This window comes from Salvelinus sp. IW2-2015, linkage group LG15, assembly GCF_002910315.2.
Source record: "Salvelinus sp. IW2-2015 linkage group LG15, ASM291031v2, whole genome shotgun sequence".
Classification (NCBI taxonomy): domain Eukaryota; kingdom Metazoa; phylum Chordata; class Actinopteri; order Salmoniformes; family Salmonidae; genus Salvelinus; species Salvelinus sp. IW2-2015.
In genome coordinates this window covers 4101899-4125888 of record NC_036855.1, presented here as the reverse complement: position 1 = coordinate 4125888, position 23990 = coordinate 4101899, and the positions used below count along the sequence as shown (strand labels likewise).

Sequence of the window (23990 nt, the reverse complement as noted above, 5' to 3'; positions counted from 1 at the left end):
CAAATAAACTTAGATTTTATTTGATTTGTGGAAAAGAAGATTTTTTGTATGGATTGTTGCAATTGTGGTGGGAACCATGAAGCTACATCTTTGAAATGCCCGAAGAGGGCGAAAGAGAATGAGGGTGCCAGAGGCAGGGCTGTCTAGAGCATTTCATATCAAATTCAATTTTATTTGTCACATACATGTGTTTAGCAGATGTTATTGCAGGTGTAGAAAAATGCTTGTGTTTCTAGCTCCAGCAGTGCAGTAATATCTAAAAAGTAATACCTAACAACACAATCTACACACAATCTAAAGTAAATAAATTTACTTAAGAATATATCAATATTTGGATGAGCAATGTCAGAGCAGCGTAGACTAAGTTACAGTAGAATAGGACAAAATACAGTATATGCATATGAGATGACTAATGCAAAATATGTAAACATTATTAAAGTGACTAGTGTTCCAATTATTAAAGTGGCCAGTAATTTCAAGTATATGTATAGGGCAGCAGCCTCTAATGTGCTAGTGATGGCTATTTAACAGTCTGATGGCCTTGAGATAGAAGCTGTCAGTGTAGAGGCTGTCAAAAGGGTTGAGGGAACGAATTGTCTGAAGACTCCACGGTGTTGGATAGGCCTTCACTGCAGGCTGCAGAGTTTGCCTCTTATCAGCAGGATCCAAAAACTGTATGTTACATGTTAATTTTTAAGTAGGTGGGTTTTTGGCAATGGTGATTAACGGCACTGCCGGAGGTGAGAAGAAGTCCAGTAAGATTGCTGTCATTGTGTCTGCGGCAATGAGCTATAACAAGAATGCGATCTGCGCTAGAACAGTTCCTGGGATTGAAAGATCTTTCAGTGGTGGAGTTATATATACTTATCTCCCTCACTAGTTTTAAGCACCAGCTGTCAGAGCAGCTCACAGATCAATGCACCTGTACATATCCCATCTATAAATAGCCCAAACAACTACCTCTTCCCCTACTTTATGTATTTTGCTCCTTTCCACCCCAGTATTTCTTCTTTGCACACTCATCTACTGTCAAATCTACCATTCCAGTGTTTTAATTGCTATATTGTATTTACTTTGCCACCATGGCCTATTTATTGCCTTTACCTCCCTTATCTCACCTCCTTTGCTCACATTGTATATAGACTTATTTTTCTACTGTATTATTGACTGTATGTTTGTTTTACTCCATGTGTAACTCCGTGTTGTTGTATGTGTCAAACTGCTATGCTTTATCTTGGCCAGGTCGCAATTGTAAATGAGAATTTGTTCTCAACTTGCCTACCTGGTTAAATAAAGGTTAAATAAAGAAAAACATATGTAGTGCCACCCTCTCAGGCTCCACAGCCTGAGAAGGGAGATATGGCATTTTTTATTAAGAAGTGGGACTTATTTTTTATTTGTTACGTTTCTGTGTGTGGAATAAGTTCCCAACTCCCCATTTTTACCTGTATGGTTTCCTTTTTTCGCCCCAGGCCAGTTGGGAGCGGTAATGCGCCATAAACGTTGGGTGCAAACCACTGTTAAACCGCAACAAAGAAGGTTGCAAAGCCTGTTTACGCGGAAGTTGTTTCAAACTCAAAGATGGCGGAAGAAGAGAATCCGCTTGCCGAATTTGAACAAATTGACTTTTTAAAAGATCGACACGTACGATTCTTTCAAAGATGTCTTCAAGTTTTACCAGAGAGATATTCATCATTAGAAACAAGCAGGTACATATGTTGGCATGAATAATTATCTCTTATTTTCATTTGACAACGTCTTCGCTAGCCAGAATGCTAATGAATGACAGACGAGCCTGCCAGTGCCACTGTCATCAGGCCAAACGTGTTTTTTGTTAACGTTAGCTAGCTATAGCATTTTCAGACAACATACTCAATATAAAAAATTGCAACTAAACATTGGTGCTTTTTGCAATGCAACCAACTGAATTAGATTGCTACCGTTAGGTACCTAACGTTAGCTACGTTTTATGAACATCCCATTATCTCGAGATAGCTAGCCAGCCAGGCTAAAATCTAACTATCACATAGAGTTGGCCAACCTTAGATTTGATTCAGTTATGGTCACTACTATCCGTGATCCTTGGGACATCCCTGGCTTAAACCCTAACCTCTACCCTAGCCGAGGAACGCGGAACTCCGTTCTCTTATATCGAGACGGATATAAATACATACGTTTTCAATATACGTTAATCAAATACCACCGACTGTTTCCTTGTTGAGATAACATTGTATAAATTTTAGAGCAACAGCAGTGAGCAAACAGTCGGTTGTATTTGATTAACGTATAATGACTCAATACGGAGCCAGAGATCAAAATAGTCTAACCAGAAGGAAAAAAATCATCCTCCCACTACTGCTGGCCTTTGCAGATTCTGCCATTACAATCCCAAAGTTGCCAGTAACAGGCTACACCAGGGTCGGCAACCTTTTCCATTTGGAGTGCCAATTTATCATACAATTTCTACAGATCTGCTGCCAGTTACGATTTTCATATGCACCTTTTCATGGTTAATACAAATCTAAAAGTAATTTATATTTCCATTGCCAATGATGTAAAAATAGCCTACATAAAGCCAACAAATAAAAACATTGCAGCCTGCAGGTAGAAAATATCCTAATAAAAATAAATCATGTTGGCTACACATGGCCTGTCTGCAAGGAACTTGAAACAGTTCAACTTGGTCCAACCTGTGCTCTAACAAACTTGCAACATTGTATAAAATATCCTGGACCCTCAGAGTTTCTTGTGCCCTGAGCTCCGGACAGACACGGCTGTAGGCTATTTGTGCAAGGGTTAAGAAGTAATCAGGTAGGCCTATTTTATGAAGTTTCCACCAGATCACAAAATTACCTTTTTTTCCCTCTTTCAAATGGAGTGGTTATCAAAAGGGAGATAACTGGAAAGGTTTTTCAAATAGGTTACATTGAGGAACTATTGTCACTCTCAATGGATGCAAAAACATACTTCGCTTACTTGCTCTTTGAGTAAAAAAAAAAAAAAAAGTACTTTGAGAAGCTCCGCAGTTCATTAGTGGCGGTGAGTTAAGACAATCAGACTGTCTGATCCCCAAACGGGCACATTTATAGGCCTACATTTGCATGCAGGCCAGGTAGCCTAGACCTAGTTCTATGTGTAATCAGGTGCGTGTACTCCAGATTGACAGGAGCGCTCCAAAAACAAACACAATTAATAAATTGACAAAACTTGTAAATGGAATGAAATAAACCGAAACTTGTTTCTCACAAGTGTAGCCTAGGTTGTGTGCTCTGCAAACAAAGTGTCCACTCCGACAATGAGAACAGTAAAAGACTGAATGTATGTACTTGAATGTATTAACAGAAATTATGGTAACCAAACAAACAAGAAATGATGGGAATTAACGGTAAATGTAGTACTGGTGATACTGGTGTGCCCTCACTGCGGCCTCCACAATGGGTTATTCCACTGAGACGAGCATCAATCAAGATGTGCCACAACAATTGTAATCTTTTTTGCAACTGCTCGACAAAAAAAGTTATTGCTCGATCAACAGCCTATTGACCAAACAATTGACCAGTCGACTAAATGGGGTCAGCCCTAAATTCTACACTTTTTAATGAAATATGTTAATATTGTATCTGAGTGAGAATGGGGGGGCCCCCTGGAGGTCAGGCTCCCTTGGCTCGTGCCCTGTGTGCTAGGTCGGTATTCGGCCATGATTACTACAAGTTTAGAAAGCTGGATAGACTTAATACCAATATAAAAATGTTAGCTGACATGGCTAATTGAGTGACTGTCAGTGACTGACATAACAAACTGTTGATACACAACCACATTTTGAAATTGCACCTGGTGTATTTGACTGTTCTTACTCTCAATAGTAAGGTGTTGTTCTTTGGATCGGGGCTCGCTAAGCGACCACTTATGTCACTTAACCCCAGGGACGGTTCCAGGCATAAGGTTTAAGGTAGGAACGTCCAAAGGAATCTAGATAGCACAGACCCGATGATGACTCTGTTGTTGGTAGAAAATCCTGCGACCAGTTATTAAAACTCTGCCTCAATATGAAAACTGAATTGAGCATTCCACAGCTACCCTAACCTTTTACCCTTACCTTAACCATTTTAAATGTCAACTTCAATGGGGTAGGGACGTCCCAGTGATCCATGTTAGCACTGACCATTCAGATATAGCTAGCTAGTTGGTGGCCATACCTGGAGTTCTGCTATCATGCCAACTCCCTGTCACTCATTCTGTCATTGTCATGCCAACAACACAAACAGGTCTGGACTGGGACCAGGCTTAGTTGGTCATTTAAAAGCATAGGTACATAATACAGCACATATTATTTGTTGATTAGTGGTTGTCAACAACAAACTAGCTATCTAAGTGGTGCACTTGGATTGTTTGGAGTCCTCTAGCTATCCAAATAACACATGGTGTTGGCTATCCAGCTGTCATCATGTAAAGTAACCACTCATATGATTTACTTTTCAGTTCTTACCTTACCTCAAATATGCTGTGGATAATTCTAATAGTATAATATTACTAGGTGAATAAATGTTTGTTTACCTTTGTCCCTCCCTGTCTAGGTTGACCATTGTGTTCTTTGCTCTCTCCGGTCTTGATGTCCTGGATTCTCTTAATATAATAGACAAGCCCAGCTTGATTGAATGGGTCTACTCACTACAAGTCATTCCTACAGAAGACCGTAAGTGCTGCGTTGTAGGTTATATTGTTTTTGGGCATTCATGTTTCAACGGCCTTCAGGAGGCATCCACGCACGCACACGTAATTCACTTAATTTTGGTGGAACAGAAGAAGGGCGAACTAAACAGTCAGCTTAAACCAACTGAGTTTTTTTGTATCCCTTGGTACACTGTTGGCTACTAAAAAGCAACCATTTAGCCTAGTCTTCTATGGTTTAGGAGTTATTTGCTCTCTACTCTTAGATTATGTGCATAATACACTGTGCCAAGTACAGTCGATCAGTGTGAATTCTAGGGCTATGTAGCTATAACAGTGGACAGTATATTAAAAAAGGTTTAGGTCAACCATATATCGCACGTGTAAATCATACAGCACAACAATGCTACACATTACTCCCTGGATTTTGTGTTAAATACTCTACAACAAAGCCTTCTTAGTGTCCAACAAGCTTTCTCTACCCTTAACCTTGTTCTGAACACCTCCAAATTTAAAGGTCATGTGGTTTGGTAAGAAGAATRCCCYTCTTCCCACAGGTGTTATTACTACCTCTGAAGGTTTAGAGCTTGAGGTAGTCACCTCATACAAATACTTGGGAGAATGGCTAGACGGCGCACTGTCCTTCTTTCAGCACATATCAGAGCTGTAGGCTAAAGTTAAATCTAGACTTGGTTTCCTCTATCGTAACTCTATCGTAAAGCCAAACTAACCCTGATTCAGATGACCATCCTACCCATGCTAGATTACGGAGACATCATTTATAGATCGGCAGGTAAGGGTGCTCTCGAGCGGCTAGATGTTCTTTACCATTCGGCCATCAGATTTGCCACCAATGCTCCTTATAGGACACATCACTGCACTCTATACTCCTCTGTAAACTGGTGATCTCTGTGTACCTGACGCACGACCCACTGGTTGATGCTTCTTTATAAAAACCCTTGACGGCCTCACTTCCCCCAATCTGAGATATCTACTGCAGCCCTCATCCTCCATATACAACACCCGTTCTGCCAGTCACATTCCGTTAAAGGTCCCCAAAGCACACACATCCCTGGGTCGCTCCTCTTTTCAGTTCGCTGCAGCTAGCGACTGGAACGATCTGCAACAAACACTCAAACTGCACAGTTTTATCTCCATCTCTTCATTCAAAGACTCAATCACAGACACTCTTACTGACAGTTGTGGCTGCTTTGTATGATGTATTGTTGTCTCCACCTTCTTGACCTTTGTGCTGTTGACTTTGCCCAATAATGTTTGTACCATGTTTTTGTGCTGCTAGTGCTACCATGTTGTGTTGCTACCATGCTGTTTTTCTGCCTTGTTATGTTGTCTTAGGTCTCTCTTTATGTAGTGTTGTGTCTCTCTTGTTGTGATGTGTGTTTTGTCCTATATTTATATTGTATTTATTTGTATTTTTTTTTTTATCCCAGGCCCCCGTCCCCACAGGAGGCTTTTTGCCTTTTGGTAGACCGTCATTGTAAATAAGAATTTGTTCTTAACTGACTTGCCTAGTTAAATGTAAAAAATGTGTCAGGCATTGACACAGGTTGTAGAAACGCTCATGTACAAGAGTTTGCGAGGCATGTATTTGGCCAGCAGCCATACTTTTTCACTTGCCCCACCCAACATCCTGTAGTTTGCTGTGCATATTTTAAAGAGCTCACTCCTCTGGATGATGGGCCAACTCTGACCATCTGCTCAGTGCTCACTTTTTAAATTATTCAGGCACCAAACGCAAATCAAATCTTATTGGTCACATACACATATTTAGCAGATGTTATTGCGGGTGTAGCGAAATGCTTGTGTTCCTAGCTCCAACAGTGCAGTAGTAACTAACAATTCACAACAATACACACACATCTAAAAGTAAAATAATGGAATTAAGAAATATATAAATATTACGACAAGCAATGTCGGAGGGGCATTGACTAAAATACAGTAGAATAGAATACAGTATATACATATGAGATGAGTAAAGCAGTATGGAAACATTATTAAAGTGACTAGTGTTCCATTATGAAGAACTTATTTTTCCATTGGACATAGAAAGCTACAGACATATGTTACTTGTCTGGCCTATTCATATTCAGAGAATACATTTCTCCTTTATTAAGCTGACCTTATAGCTACCCACTAGATGGCAGCATTGCACCTAGTTGAGTTGCCCCACAGCAACAGACAATGCCTTGACTTGTGTTCATGGTGTTATAAAATAGTATCAGAGTAGGAGTGCTGATCTCGGATCGCTTTATGAATATGGGATCTGATTTTAGAACAGTACACACAGAACCTATTTATGCATTAATTTCCTTAAATATCATTATTATTACTAAATGTTAAAACATTTTTAGGTGGTAGATCAGCTTTAATATTGTAGAGGTGGCTTCCATAAATGCAATTGTCTGCATCATTTCCAATCCCCCCCATATATTTTTATGGTGTGTGTGTGTGTGTGCACACAGTACCAGTCAAAAGTTGACACACCTACTCATTTCAGGTTTTTCTTTGTTTTTCTTATTTTCTACATTGTAGAATAATAGTGAAGACATCAAAACTATGAAATAACACATCGAATCATGTAGTAACCAAAAAAGTGACAAATCGAAATATATTTGCCTTGATGACATCTTTGCACACTCTTGGCATTCTCTCAACCTGCTTCATGAGGAATGCTTTTCCAACGGTCTTGAAGGAGTTCCCACATATGCTGAGCACTTGTTGGCTGCTTTTCCTTAATTCTGCGGTCCAACTCATCCCAAACCATCTCAATTGGGTTGAGGTCGGGTGATTGTGGAGGCCAGGTCATCTGATGCAGCACTCCATCACTCTCCTTCTTGGTCAAATAGTCCTTACACAGACTGGAGGTGTGTTGGGTCATTGTCCTGTTGAAAAACCAATGATAGTCCCACTTGAATTCTAAATAAATCACTGACAGTGTCACCAGCAAAGCACCACCACACCTCCTCCTCCGTGCTTCACGGTGGGAACCACATATGCAGAGATCATCAGTTCACCTACTCTGCGTCTCACATGGACATGACGGTTGGAACCAAAAATCTCAAATTTGGACTCATCAGACCAAAGGACAGATTTCCACCGGTCTAATGTCCATTGCTGGTGTTTCTTGGCCCAAGCAAGTGTCTTCTTATTATTGGTGTCCTTTAGTAGTCGTTTCTTTGCAGAAATTCGACCATGAAGTTCTGATTCACACAGTCTCACATCAACATCAACTGTTCAGAGGTCTGTTACTTGAACTCTGTGAATCATTTATTTGGGCTGCAATCTGAGGTGCAGTTTACTCTAATGAACTTATTCTCTGCAGCAGAGGTAACTCTGGGTCTTTTTTCCGGTGGCGGTCCTCATGAGAGCTAGTTTCATCATAGCACTTGAACTGCACTTGAAGAAACTTTCAATGTTCTTGAAATGTTCCGTATTGACTGACCTTCATGTCTAAAAATGATGATGGRCTGTCGTTTCTTTTTGCTTATTTGAGCTGTTCTTGCCATAATATGGACTTGATCTTTTACCAAATATGGCTATCTTCTGTATACCTCCCCTACCTTGTCACAACACAACTGATTGGCTCAAACTCAATAAGAAGGAAAGAAATTCCCCAAATTAACTTCTAACAAGGAACACCTGTTAATTGAAATGTATTCAAGRTGACTACTCATGATGCTGGTTGAGAGACTGCCAAGAGTGTGCAAAGTTGTCATCAAGGCAAAGGGTGGCTACTTTAAAGAATATAACATATTTTGATTTGTTTAACACTTTTTTGGTTACTACATGAATCCATATGTGTTATTTCATAGGTTTGATGTCTTCACTATTATTCTACAATGTAGAAGATTGTAAAGAAATAGAACCCCTGGAATGAGTAGGTGTGTCCAAACTTTTGACTGGTAGTGTATATTTTTCTTKATTATTTTCCCCTAACTCTACCACCCCTCCCCTAATTGGAGTAAATTAATGAGCAACCACTTAGACTTTTACTTCCAGCTCATACATACTATATACACTGCTCAAAAAAATAAAGGGAACACTAAAATAACACATCCTAGATCTGAATGAATGAAATATTCTTATTAAATACTTTTTTCTTTACATAGTTGAATGTGCTAACAACAAAATCACACAAAAATGATCAATGGAAATCAAATTTATCAACCCATGGAGGTCTGGATTTGGAGTCACACTCAAAATTAAAGTGGAAAACCACACTACAGGCTGATCCAACGTTGATGTAATGTCCTTAAAACAAGTCAAAATGAGGCTAAGTAGTGTGTGTGGCCTCCACGTGCCTGTATGACCTCCCTACAACGCCTGGGCATGCTCCTGATGACGGTGGCGGATGGTCTCCTGAGGGATCTCCTCCCAGACCTGGACTAAAGCATCCGCCAACTCCTGGACAGTCTGTGGTGCAACGTGGCGTTGGTGGGTGGAGCGAGACATGATGTCCCAGATGTGCTCAATTGGATTCAGGTCTGGGGAACGGGCGGGCCAGTCCATAGCATCAATGCCTTCCTCTTGCAGGAACTGCTGATGCACTCCAGCCACATGAGGTCTAGCATTGTCTTGCATTAGGAGGAACCCAGGGCCAACCGCACCAGCATATGGTCTCACAAGGGGTCTGAGGATCTCATCTCGGGACCTAATGGCAGTCAGGCTACCTCTGGCGCTGTGCGGCCCCCCAAAGAAATGCCACCCCACACCATGACTGACCCACCGCCAAACCGGTCATGCTGGAGGATGTTGCAGGCAGCAGAACGTTCTCCACGGCGTCTCCAGACTCTGTCACGTGCTCAGTGTGAACCTGCTTCATCTGTGAAGAGCACAGGGCGCCAGTGGCGAATTTGCCAATCTTGGTGTTCTCTGGCAAATGCCAAACGTCCTGCACGGTGTGGGCTGTAAGCACAACCCCCACCTGTGGACGTCGGGCCCTCATACCACCCTCATGAGTCTGTTTCTGACCGTTTGAGCAGACACATGCACATTTGTGGCCTGCTGGAGGTCATTTTGCAGGGCTCTGGCAGCTGCTCCTCCTGCTCCTCCTTGCACAAAGCGGAGGTAGCGGTCCTGCTGCTGGGTTGTTGCCCTCCTAGCCTCCTCCACGCTCCTGATGTACTGGCCTGTCTCCTGGTAGCGCCTCCATGCTCTGGACACTACGCTGACAGACACAGCAAACCTTCTTGCCACAGCTCGCATTGATGTGCCATCCTGGATGAGCTGCACTACCTGAGCCACTTGTGTGGGTTGTAGACTCCGTCTCATGCTACCACTAGAGTGAAAGCACCACCAGCATTCAAGTGACCTAAACATCAGCAGGAAGCATAGGAACTGAGAAGTGGTCGTGGTCACCACCTGCAGAACCACTCCTTTATTGGTGTGTCTTGCTAATTGCCTATAATTTCCACCTGTTGTCTATTCCATTTGCACAACAGCATGTGAAATTATTGTCAATCAGTGTTGCTTCCAGTGGACAGTTTGATTTCACAGAAGTGTGATTGACTTGGAATTACATTGTGTTGTTTAAGTGTTCCCTTATTTTTTTGAGCAGTGTATATTTTACTCGCACAGTATTTTTTACAATAGTTATCTTTTGTTTGTTTTTGAGGTCCCATCCTTCAGCTAAACCCCTCCCGTCTATCTCTGAATACCATCCAGTTTTGATTTATATTTGCCATATATTTTTCAACTGTGCTGTGATGTTTCACAAAGGTTCTGAACCTTTCTATTCTCATAGTTTCAACAGATACACATTTTTGCTAAAAGTGTTATTATATTATTGATCAATATGATTTAAATCACCCAGCAGTGCTGTTTGCAGAGTTAGCTCCAGGTAAATGTTGCAATTCTTCAGCCATTTCTGAACCTGTGACCAAAAACAAGCTGCATATGGACAGTACCAAAACAAATGATCTAATGATTCTGTCTCTTCGCAGCAAAACCTGCAGATCTGGGATGGTTGTATCCCCCATATATATAACATTCTATTGGTTGCAAGAATTTGGTATAATCATTTTAAATTGGAAAACTCAAAGTTTTGAATCTAGCATCRTTTTGTTTGTCAGTTAAAAAAAATATGTGCCATGGAATGAGTACATAACATCTTTTCCCAGCTATTTTTCAGTCTATATGACACATATGTCCCTTTTTTGGCCCTTAAATGAAACTGGTATACTTTTTTATTTATCCCAATTTGCTTTAACCAATTTGGTCTTTAATGCAGGTTGACAGACAAGTTCCTTACTTTCTCCCCCTTCCACTAGACTCTTCCATTTTTGCAGTAATCCTGCAGTTAGTTGGTTGTAATTTTGAGTAGAGCTGACATTTCCATATATTTTTGTTAGCTGCATGTATGACAACTCCACCAGTCCTATTTATGATATAATTTACAGATTATAACATTTAAAAAATAAATAAATAAATCCGAATATTGTTTTTTTTAATCAATTAGTATATTTGAGTTTAACCATACTATTTGTTGTAATATTTATTGTCTTTTCTGGTGGATTAAACTGAAATTGCAACCAACTTTCTATGGCTTGTTTTAAAAATAGTAATATTCTGGAGATTTCATTTTCAAATAACTGAAAGTGAGAGGTTGTAATCTGAATAAAGGGAAAAAAGCCAATCTTGAACATGGGGTGAGACTTTCTTGCTAATCTGCTAGMGAACCAGTTCGGATTTAAGTATACGCCTTTAGTGAGAGGTCTAATGCTTTAATATTTAATMATTTCTGCCCTYCAAATTCATATTCATTATATAAATAGGCCTGTTTAATTTTGTCTGGCTTGTCGTATAAAATGAAATATTTTTTGCTCATATAATTTCAAAAGCAAGATGCTAGGTGTAAGCAGGACCATAGTTAAACTGCAGTCTGATTAAAGAGTTAATCGGGGAGATCTTTCCATTTTTATGTCGTCTGGCATTACCGTTGTTTCTCATACAACAAAATCCAATTCAAATATTTTGTGTGCTTCCCCCCCAGAATCCAATTTAGGACGTTGTGGGTTTCGAGGATCATCACACATTGGAGTTCCATACAGCACCTCCAAGGTATTGATCTTGAAACACATCCTTGTTCAACATATTGATTAAGTGGTTGCCATTTAAAGGGATAGTTTGAAATGTTTTTCCCTAGAGTCAGATGAACTTGTGGATACCATTTATGCGTACAGTATGAAGGAAGTTCGAGGTAGTCTCATGAGCCTATCCTAACCAGTGTTAGTGTAATGACTGGAAGTCTTCGGGATCAGCTAGCATGCTTCCCTTTAAATGTCTTTGGCTGTTTTGACACAGGCACCCCAATTCTGGTATTTTGCCCAATTATTGACATTAGTGCTGATCTGATTGGTCCAAAAATKTTGGGCTGTCTGTGTAWACACAGCCTATAGCTGATTCAATCAATTTGCCTCCACAGGGCCCAGGAGTATCCCACCCGTATGACAGTGGCCATGTGGCTATGACGTACACTGGCCTGGCCTGCCTGGTCCTACTGGGGGACGACCTGAGTCGTGTCAATAAGGAGGCCTGTCTGATGGGCCTGAAAGCCCTGCAGCTGGAGGAYGGAAGGTAAACACCCAGTCACTCTCCTCTGTCTTTACCATATCTACAAACAATGAGTTATTGTTTTTTTTCTTTTTCTTCCTGGTAGTGCCTTGAGCAAGGCACTTAACATACACAATTGCTCCAGGGGCACTGTGCCTGATCCAATACTTCCAACCCAATGAGGGGTGGGTGTTAGGTTGTGAGCATAATGACACATTTCTGTTCATTATGTGACAGATCACATTTTGTTCTTGGACAAGTATTCTTCTTCTGTGAGTTTTTGGTACTTTATAGGTCTTTGTGCTTTATGTGAAAGGAGACCCTGTTTAACCATGTCAATGGGATGACCACTGTGTCAGACAGATCACTGCGTCTTGTTTGAAAGTATTGTTCTGAGAGGATTTAACCAGTAAAACACTGACACAGCACACCTCGTCCTTACTAGTAGAAAAAAAAAGCAATTTAACGTCTGCTGCGATGTCTGATTCCAGTTTCTATGCGGTCCCAGAGGGAAGTGAAAATGACATGAGGTTTGTGTACTGCGCAGCATGCATCTGCTACATGCTCGATGACTGGTCAGGCATGGACATCAARAAGGCCATCGACTACATCAGGGGAAGTATGGTAAGTCAGCTGTTTCACTTAGTCTCTGTCATCAAGCGTCCTGCGGCCCTGAGCCTTGTCAGTATTCTCTAGAAGGGTTCAATCCTCAACCACTGACGTCTTTCTGATAAATGTACTCTCAAATACTCAACTCTACTTGCTAGGTTGTAAAACTGTGTTTTAACCCAACATTGGTTTAACACAGTGTTTATTTCTCGTATCATAGACAACACGTCAGAGAGGTAGGCCTAGGTCAAACAGCTCATCTTGAAGGTGCATTGGAATCAAAGGGCCATCACCTGTTAACAGCCTGACTTTAACAACCCTCTCTACTGTCCGCGACTTCAGAGAGAAACAGTTTACACAGAATTCACCCCAACACAAAATGTCTGAGGGTTTTGTTACCATCCTGTCTTCATTCTCCCCTCTGCAAGTCACAGGGGGCTGGCTAGACGGGGGTGAGGAGAGCAGGCACTACTGGATCCTGCTGGGTCTAATGATAGTGATGGTCTCCCCYGTGACCCCCCCTGTGACCTCCCCTGTGACCCCCCTGTGACTCCCCTTCGTTCGTATGTAATCCAACAGAAGATGACATAATCCAGTCCACAGGGCAGGCAGCGGTGTTCCTGTTTAGGTGGCTGTAGTGGATTACACTGAGCTGTGGTGTGTGTGTGTTGTTTGGGCCATGCTGTTGGCTGGTTTTTAAGAGGACTCCGGGGTTATTCTCAGATGCCTATAAATAGAGGATATGATCCCACGGGAGGAAAGGCCTTTACCGGACTCTAATCCTCTTACTCATTCAAATTTGGTTGAATTCTATCTCCTGGGGCGTGGAGCTCCAGTAAACCTCACTACCTTCAACATTGTTAGTTCCTCATTGTTATTGTCCCCAAAGCTGGTCTGTCTCATCAAGTGTGTGTATGAAGTGTGGTTTCGTACGGTATGCAAGCAGCACTGTGGACATGGATTGCTCCACGTGGTTGATTGAGCAGCTTGTTTCCTGATCTCTCCTTACGTCATAGATCACATCTGTCACACCACACTTGATCTGAAAGTTATTACATGGTTTCAGTGATGGCTATCCATCCCTCACATGGTTTCAGTGATGGCTATCCATCCCTCACATGGTCTTTGGTGCTATGTTTGTCTAATAGAATGTTGTTTTTGCTTCCTTAGTCATATGACAATGGCATTGGCCAGGGGGCTGGATTGGAATCGCATGGTGAGTATGACATGCAGCACTCGAGATTGATGGATATTATGGTTCTAGAAAGGGATTAGCCATTAGTCCAAAACCATATTATAACAAATCTCCTTTAAAAAACAATATATATATATATATATTTTTTATCGCTTTGGTACTATTTTCCCAAGTATGTGGTACATTTTCACAACTCTTTGTACAAAACTCCAAAACTGGTCACACAACTTGTAACACAGCCAGTCTTTCATTCAAAACCTGTCATGGTGCGTTCATTTGGATTGTAAACATCGCTCACCACACAACCATTGATTCAAAATGTTAGTTTATTGTGAAATGTAATGAGAACATTGGTTTAATCACCAAAACGCAACAAAATAATACACTATATATACAAAAGTATGTGAACAACCCTTTAAATTAGTGGATTTGGCTATTCCGGCCACACCCATTGCTGACAGGTGTATTACATCGAGCACACGGCCATGCAATCTCCATAGACAAACATTGGCAGTAGAATGGCCTTACTGAAGAGTTCAGACTTTCAACGTGGCACCGTCATAGGATGCCACCTTTCCAACAGGTCAGTTTGTCAAATTTCTGTCCTGCTAGAGCTGCCCTGGTCAACTGTGAGTGCTGTTATTGTGAACTGGAAACGTCTAGGAGCAACAACGGCTCAGCCACGAAGTGGTAGGCCACACAAGCTTTGTGGCAACAGTTTGGGGAAGGCCCTTTCCTGTTTCAGCATGACAATGCCCCCGTGCACAAAGTGAGGTCCATACTAAAATGGTTTGTCAAGATCGGTGTTGAAGAACTTGACTAGCCTGCACAGAGCCCTGTCTCAACACCATCAAACACCTTTGGGAAGAATTAGAACGCAGTCTGCGAGCCAGGCCTAATCGCCCAACATCAGTGCCCGACCTCACTAATGCTCTTGTGGCTGAATGGAAGGAAGTCTCCGCAACAATGTTCCAACATCTAATGGAAAGCCTTCCCAGAAGAGTGGAGGCTGTTATAGCAGCAAAGGCGGGACCAACTCCGTATTAATGCCCGTGATTTTGGAATGAGATRTTCGACGAGCAGGTGTCCACATACTTTTGGTCATGTAGTGTATCGTTTCGATGTAGTCGTTTTAACTACTAGTTAATCCGGTAGCAAACAATTTAAGATATGTGTTTCAAATCGCCCTTAGAAGTGCTGAAGTTAGACTGCTGCGCCACTCGGGAGGCCTAAGGCACTGCCTCGTAGTGTTGTGTCATAACTGGCCGTGACCGGGAGTCCCATAGAGCACAATTGGCCCAGCGTCGTCTGAGTTAGGGGAGGGTTTGGCTGGGGGGCTTTACTTGGCTCATCGCGCTCTAGCGACTCCTTGTGGCGGTGCGGCTGGCTTCCGKGTTTAACAAGCTGGTGTTAAAAAGCGTGGCTTGGCAGGTCATTTTTCGTAGGACGCATGACTCAACCTTCGCCTCTCCCGAGCCCGTTGGAGTTGCAGCGATGACACAAGATCGTAATCCTGAAATTGGGGAGAAAAAGGGGGTAAAAATAAACAAAAAAGTGCTGAAATTAATATGCTACAGTACTGTAAATTACAATAGATTACAGTTTTCACATWAGGCAATACACTTACATTATTGACTGAAAATATAGCATCAGGGATGTGCCCGAAACCATGCCTGAACCACCTCTGCTGGCTGGAACCTGACATTGTCCCACACGATGACATAGGTGACCCCTTCACCTTGACAGGCCTGCGAAACACAATGAGCTGCGCAGCGCTGTAGGATCCAAGTGATGGCCTACGTCCTACCACACCATCTTCTGAGATAGCTGCGCAGCGCTGTAGGATCCAAGTGATGGCCTACGTCCTACACACCATCTTCTGAGATAGCTGCGCAGCGCTGTAGGATCCAAGTGATGGCCTACGTCTACCACACCATCTTCTGAGATAGCTGCGCAGCGCTGTAGGATCCAAGTGATGGCCTACGTCCTACCACACCATCTTCTGAGATAGCTGCGCAGCGCTGTAGGATCCAAGTGATGGCCTACTCCTACCACACCATCTTCTGAGATAGCTGCGCAGCGCTGTAGGATCCAAGTGATGGCCTACGTCCTACCACACATCTTCTGAGATAGCTGCGCAGCGCTGTAGGATCCAAGTGATGGCCTACGTCCTACCACACCATCTTCTGAGATAGCTGCGCAGCGCTGTAGGATCAAGTGATGGCCTACGTCCTACCACACCATCTTCTGAGATAGCTGCGCAGCGCTGTAGGATCCAAGTGATGGCCTACGTCCTACCACACCATCTTCTGAGATAGCTGCGCAGCGCTGTAGGATCCAAGTGATGGCCTACGTCCTACCACACACATCTTCTGAGATAGCTGCGCAGCGCTGTAGGATCCAAGTGATGGCCTACGTCCTACCACACCATCTTCTGAGATAGCTGCGCAGCGCTGTAGGATCCAAGTGATGGCCTACGTCTAACACAACCATCTTCTGAGATAGCTGAGCAGCGCTGTAGGATCCAAGTGATGGCCTACGTCCTCCCACACCATCTTCTGAGATAGCTGCGCTCATGGAGATGTTTCCCCCACGTTGTCCAAGCACTTGGACGGTCGCCCGTTGGTCGATGAGGTTCCTCCCACGAAGCCGTTATTTGGCCAGGTTGAATCCCGCTTCATCAACAAAGATATACTTGTGATTCATGATTCACAGCACCATTAAGCACCATCACCCTCTAAAATTATATTTTGGTTAGTTAATTTTACAGTATAGTTCCAGTATGATATTGTGAAGTAGCATGTGCATTACTAGTAACAGTAATACAGTATATAGTGCTCTACCTGAACRTACTCGRCCCGCAGGTGTTTCACCCGGTCGTTGTTTCTCTCAAAAGGCACCAGGTAAATGTCTTTCATAGATACCTGGTACCTCTTCAAAAGGCGGGCGATTGTTGGWAGGCTGATGGATGCCACATTGGCAAAGGTGTCATCATTCTCCTCAATGACGTGTTTTATTTCAGACAGCCGTATGTCATTTCTGGCCCTCACCATTTCCACCACTGCCCACTCCTGCTGGTTGGTCAGCACATGGCCACGCCATTGTGAACATCSCATTGTGAAAGGCAGTTACTTAATATGAAAGGTATTTCTAGATGAAACACTGATTAGGTTTGGTGAAAGAATTACTGTGTGATTTTGTGTGTTGGAAATGTGCTTAAAAGGTTTTGGGGGGAAAAAATTTCTTTTTTATGATATGTTTGGAGTTTTGTACTAAGAGTTTTGACATTTTACCACATGCTTGTGAAAATAGTACCAAAACCAATTCCTGCCAATGAAACCCTATTATTCCAGGGAAACCCACAGGCTTAGCTAAGCTACTGCCGGGAGAGATTTGCGTAATGAAACCATGGCACGTTACACAAAGCATTTCTATCAGGTCAACAAAACAAAAAAAGTGGAAATTATAACATTTTATTCAACCCTGGATGCAAACCGTACAATTTTTTGGTGGGAAATAGCTTGATTATTCGTATTATCTCAAATAGGTAGGTACACACATTCCTCTTAACTATCTGCAGAGTGCAAGGTCCTCCCTCATTGTTAATGGGCTCCACACAGAGCTGTTCCCCGGGCTTCTGCATCTTCCCCCACAATTACAGCTCTGCAGTTGGGAAGTGATAAGAAGGCTCTGATGCTGATGTTGTGACAGCTGAAACGGGTGATGGATAGTGGCGCTGTGCCGGTGGCTAATAAACCCTGTCATTAAGCATTCTGTCTGCCAGGTGGGTCCACGTTCTGTGCCGTCGCAGCCCTGAGTCTGATGGGYAAATTAGAGGAGATTTTCAGCCAGCGAGAGCTGAACAGGATACGCCGCTGGTGCATCATGAGACAGCAGAACGGCTTCCAAGGCCGCCCCAACAAGCCCGTCGACACGTGCTACTCCTTCTGGGTGGGCGCCACACTGGAGGTAACAGGACCTATGCTGGAACCTCTGCAGACATACCAGCGTACCTTTACAGTCCATTAACGTTGCTTTATTATCGAAGCGTCCAGTTAATTCATAAAATATGTTGGTAGTATGCTTTGACGTACATTTAGCAGSCCATTATGTTAAAACCCTTTTTGGAGTGATGCAGTTCAATGTGTGCCAGTGCTGTTACGGATGGTCCGCCCCCCAATAACGGTGTTGTTCATAATGTCATAAAGAACAAGAAAGGTGCATGCCATGCATCCAATGGGACTGGGTGGCATTAGCATACGGTCTGGGAGCTCTCACTAMAGTGTCAGTAATCGAGACAGTGATGGCGTGTTTAGCCAACTGTCACTGTGCAATGTTTATGGAACAGTGGAACAGGAGACGGTCAGGAATACACCTGAGTCTTGAGAAATGGGCTCTGGATACATACAGTGAGTGTACAAAACATTGAGTTGCACCCCCTCCCCCCACCCTCAGAACAGCCTCAATTTGTCGGCGCATTGATTCTACAAGGTGTCAAGTGTTCCATGGGGATGCTGGCCCATATTGACTCCAATGCTTCCCACAGTTGTCAAGTTGGCTGAATGTCCTTTGGGTGGTTGACAATTCTTGATACACACAGGAAACTGTTGAGCGTGATAAACCCAGCAGCATTGCAGTCCTTCACACACTGTTGTGTCTACACTTGACCCTTATAATCCTAATTCTAACCTGTCCCATTCTCAGCTCCTAGACGTCTTTCAGTATACTAATTTCGAGAAGAACCGGAACTACATCTTGTCCACTCAGGACCGTTTGGTGGGCGGCTTCGCTAAGTGGCCAGACAGTCACCCAGGTAAGGTTACAGGTGTGAAGAGGGTGGGAGGGAGTGTTGGTCGGTGTTAGTGGAAACCTCTCCATAAGCCAACACACAGGTGGGAGGGAGTGTTGGCCGTTGTTAGTGGAAACCTCTCCATAAGCCAACACACAGGTGGGAGGGAGTGTTGGCCGTTGTTAGTGGAAACCTCTCCGTAAGCCAACACACAGTGTAGAAGAGCGGTGTAAGGAGTGGTGGCCAGTGTTAGTGGAAACCTCTGTAAGCCAATACACAGGTGGCTGGGATGTCTAATTGATGAGGTGATTGTCCAGAATGAGCCCTCAGGACACAGGAGAGGAAGGTGTAAAGAGGGTGTGAGGGAGTGTTGGCCGGTGTTAGTGGAAACCTCTGTAAGCCAATACACAGGTGGCTGGGATGTCTAATTGATGAGGTGATTGTCCAGAATGAGCCCTCAGGACACAGGAGAGGAACAGGCCTCACAATACAGGARCTGTTCGCTTCTCAGACCATGGAGAAGGAGAATGTAGAGAACAAGAAGACAAAACTGTTACGCAAAATGATTGTGAGTGCATACAGTGTAGTCTAATAGTTGTTTTAAAATAATTTTGTCCCACCATTGTGTATGTAGTACTTCATAGTTTGTATGTTGATTGTCTTTAAAGTCCCAGATGCAGTTAAAAGATATTGTACACAGAAGCACTAAACARAAATTCATCGTCATCATTAATTATTATTTTAAAAACATTTCCACAGGACCTTGAGTCATAATTCATGTTGAAATGGCTCTTTAATTGATTTGGATGTCTGCTTCCAAGCTGTTGTCTTTTCATTATAATTCAATAATGGTACATTTTACAGTGCCTGGAAGGCTTTTAGTAGGGTCCCACGGGAGATGGATGGTTAAAATGGATCATGGTGCATTATTTATGCTCCCTTAAAGAGCCAGTCCAACAACAATGCATCCATTGACTGTTGTAGCTGTTGTTATTACTCACAAACACTGAAATKTAGGTCGTAATTATCATTCACTTGGTTGTATGTACTGTTCTTCTCTCAAGTAATGTGTACCAACCTATTCATAGGTTCCTAAGAAAAGAGATCTTGATTTCTGTAGGATTACTATTTAAAATCACATTAGAAATTCTATAGAGTAGAAGACTATTATCAAAAGACAAAGTATGGAAARGTGTTGCGATGTTTGACTCAAGACATATACAAAAAAATATATAAAGGCAACATGCAACAATTTCATTGATTTTACTGAGTTACAGTTCGTATGAGGAAATCAGTCAATTGAAATAAAGTAATTAGGCCCTAATCTATGGATTTCACATGACTGGAAATACAGACATGCATGTGTTGGTCACACAATGGGCATCTGGATCTCGTCACAGTATTTTGGTACATTTAAATTGCCATCGATAAAATGCGATTGTGTTTTGTCTGTGGCTTATGCCTGCCCATACCATAACCCCACCGCCAACATCTGTTCACAACGTTGACATCAGCAAATCACTCGCCCACACAATGCCATACACGTAGTCTGCAGTTGTGAGGCCGGTTGGACGTACTGCCAAATTCTCTAAAACGATGTTGGAGGCGGTGGCTTATGGTATAGAAATTTAACRTTCAATTCTCTGGCAACAGCTCTGGTGGACATTCCTGCAGTCAGCATCCCAATTGCATGCTCAATTGCAGCATCCCAATGTGAGCAAAATAAACATTTTGTGCATATGGAACATTTCTGGGATCTTTTATTTCAGCTCATGAAACATGGGAGCAACACTACATGCTGCGTACATGTTTTTGGTCGGTGTAATTGGGAACAGASAGCCAGATGTATTGGCAACCTGCTAATTATCATGTCAAGATCTGTTTTATTTATAAGCGTGTAGTCAGTCCATCGTGACGGGTTGATGTATGCCATTTAACCTGTTTTGGTAGCACGTTGTATGAGCTCTATTATTTACTTCATGATATTTTACGTAGGGCAAATGTAAGGTTGTTAAAGGAGCTGTGTGGAACTGGTTTTCTATGTGATTTAAAWGCCCATGGCCGCATTCCAGGCTGACTACATTACACCTGTCATATGTCACAATGCCTGGATAGGTGYTTAACATATCAGCTAACCACATAATTTGGGCTCCCGAGTGGCGAAGCTGTCTTAGGCACTGCAGACACACTGGTTCGAATCCAGGCTGTATCACAACTGGCCGTGATTGGGAATCCCATAGGGCTGCGCACAATTGGCCCAGCGTCGACTGGGTTTGGCCGGTGTAGGCTGTCATTGTAAATAAGAATTTGTTATTAACTGACTTGCCTAGTTAAATAAAGGTTAAATAATATTTTTTTTAAATCATGATATAGCAATCTGATGTCCGACTGTGCAGTCGGTGRTGTGGAACTGCATGAAATGGACCTGGAACACGACCAAAGCCACAGTGCCTTTTAAAGTGGCAGGTGCTGAGGCGTGTCACTTGGCTGACCTACTTTCATCCTCTCTCCCGTCTGTTCCAGACCCGCTGCACGCCTACTTCGGGATCTGTGGCTTGTCTCTGATAGGAGAGGCCAACCTGCGGCGAGTTCACCCCGCCCTTAACGTGAGCCAGAGGGCCTTTGAGTATCTGCAGCATCTGCACCGGACGTGGAGAGGCACCTGCACCTGACGGCCAAACCCCTGTCCCCTGCCCCAGCCTCCAAGCACTACCACAGCCCCTAAGCCATGCACAGCCCCCCCCCCCCCCCCCCAACTTACCTTAGCAATAGAAACGATAGTGGGTAGACAAAGACACAGTCCCACTGAAATGGCTGGGAGAGGTGAATAAATAAATGATCGGGTCTATCAATAATTGAGCGCAACCTGGCGGAGTAGACGCTCAGGCCGGGAGAGAGCTCATTCGCTGTAGTGTCACATGAGCCAGATTCAGTGTTATGTTTTTGCTTGATGTGTTGACTTCCCTTCCTCTGAGACATGTTCTTTAAAAGACTGAACTTCTAGCTGCTAGATCAGGGATGGGCAACTGGCGATGGGCACCGTTGTTTGTAATCCCGCGGATCAATTTCCCAAAACATTATTTTTAAGTAAAAAAACGGTGAACAGTTGGGGTTTAAACTTAATGTTGAGGGTAGAATAGGAATACACAAGGTCAAATTTCTACATTTGGTTGTGCATCAGAAGTTTTTCCTCTTATGTCAGTCACTGACAGTCACTGAATTAGCCCATGTTCAGCAAATATTGTAAGCTTGGTAATTAGCTGGCTAGACTATCTAAACTGGTCAAATTACACACCGTGGGACCCCGTTCATTTTGTTAGTCATTCTGACTCCGATATCATATTCAAAACTGCTAATATTTCTCTCTACCCTATTGGCAAATTAGTAGAATTGTAAGAAATGTGTTAGAAAATTGCTAAGTCTTCTCTCCGCCCCATGGCAAAATGTGTAGAATTGCGGAAAATGTAACTCTAAAACAAATGATCTCCGCTGTCAATACAGGGGCCTCTAAGATGTTTTGCTTGAAACAACATTTCACTTACTGCCCCCAAATGGTTAGGGCCAGCTCTGACTGCATGTCGAGGTATGGATTTAGGTATGCAGACCCGCAGCCACTGCAGCCCTTCATGATGAGTTCATATTATTTGTGGACCCCCCATCAAGGTTGCCCATCCCTGAGCTTGATTCACTGTAGGTTTGTATTCTCAAAAGATCTCAGAACATTTGAATTCATTTTACTGACTTTTTGCCTCTATTTGTGTGTTCTTTGGTCAAAATGTTCTTGTCGAAAACCAACATGGTCGCTACACCAATCAAGCCTCTTGTATTTATCCAGGATGAGTGGGTTTTAGCATCTGATTTTGTTAACCTGTGTAGGTGGCTCCAGACATGTTAACCAGTGTAGGTGGCTCCAGACATGTTAACCAGTGTAGGTGGCTCCAGACATGTTAACCAGTGTAGGTGGCTCCAGACATATTTTCGGGTTATGGCAGTGTGCTGTGCTCCTCAAGGCTGCCAAGTTACTCAGACTTGATTCCCTTCTCTGAAATGTGCCTCACACAGCAGACTCTGGGCTCTCTAACCTGGGAGGGTCCTTAACTGTATGGACTTGCCTGTCACTGCAGATGAGTGTTATTGAGTCAAAATACACATGAATGTTTGCCTTGATATGAACAACTATATAGAAACAAGTGAAATTGAATTTATTTTTTCTATACTTTATAGAAATATTGAGTGTAGATAATATATAAATATCAATGTCATCTCTATCATGCAAGTGCTCAAAATCTAATCGTTGCTATTTCAGTGAGATAGGAGGATTTGATATGCAATGTTGATATGTGAAATAAATAATAGCATATTGTCTTTATCATGTCAAAGCAACTAAACATGTGCTAAAACTGGCTTGGCAGTGCATATTTATGTGAAATTAATAAAAATGCCTAAYTTTTCATTGGTTCAGTGTGAGTTAGTAGCCTGTTATTGTTTCYGTGAAAATGAACAGTTAAATGTCATGATCGTCAGAGGTTATTATGTCTAAAATCTAATCCAGGATATTGACCTTTTCCTGCTATAAAATGTATACAGCCTCCGACCTTTCATGTGACATCACATAAATCATATCACTAGCCTTAGGAGTACTTTACTTAGGTTACATAATTGCATTTGTTTTGCCCTGTGAAATCTAGTAGTTAAAGATAAAAAATTAAAAAATCGTATTCTTGGCTCAATCCAGTGGCATGCAGGGTCCATAATGTGGCCTTGTTGTACACTGATACTACTAGAATGGACCACACTGTTTGCTGGTGGTTTTGGGTGTATGACATGGGCCTTCATAGACCCCCCCCTCCCAACCCCACCCACTTATGTTTTTCTACCATGTGTCCAATGAGGTGAAATCCGCGTGAAGCTGCCATCTGGTGACGCCGACGCCATGCATGGAACAAGTGGCATCGCCAGCAATTACGCACAACTTAATCCTCTCAACCACCGACCTATCCAATACTAGAATTCACATATTTATCATAAAACAGTTGTCTTAATAGGTGGTATTCGTTACAGAACGAAATAGTGTTGATTTTAAGGGATATGCTTGGAAGACCAGAATAAACTAGCCTATAATGTCTATTGTTGCAAAAACTGTTAAATAAATAACAC

General features: G+C 42.6%; 1 protein-coding gene across 1 annotated transcript; it reads left to right on the top strand.

Moving 5' to 3' along the window:
• The first annotated feature begins 1541 nt into the window (after positions 1–1541).
• LOC111974174 (protein geranylgeranyltransferase type I, beta subunit) lies at positions 1542–21581 on the top strand. Its single transcript, XM_024001810.3, has 9 exons — positions 1542–1709; positions 4575–4693; positions 11681–11748; positions 12113–12264; positions 12732–12864; positions 14020–14065; positions 17829–18013; positions 18749–18857; positions 21357–21581. Exons 1-9 carry the CDS (start codon positions 1582–1584, stop codon positions 21503–21505), a joined length of 1089 nt encoding a protein of 362 aa, XP_023857578.1. The 5' UTR covers positions 1542–1581; the 3' UTR covers positions 21506–21581.
• The last annotated feature ends 2409 nt before the right edge of the window (positions 21582–23990 follow it).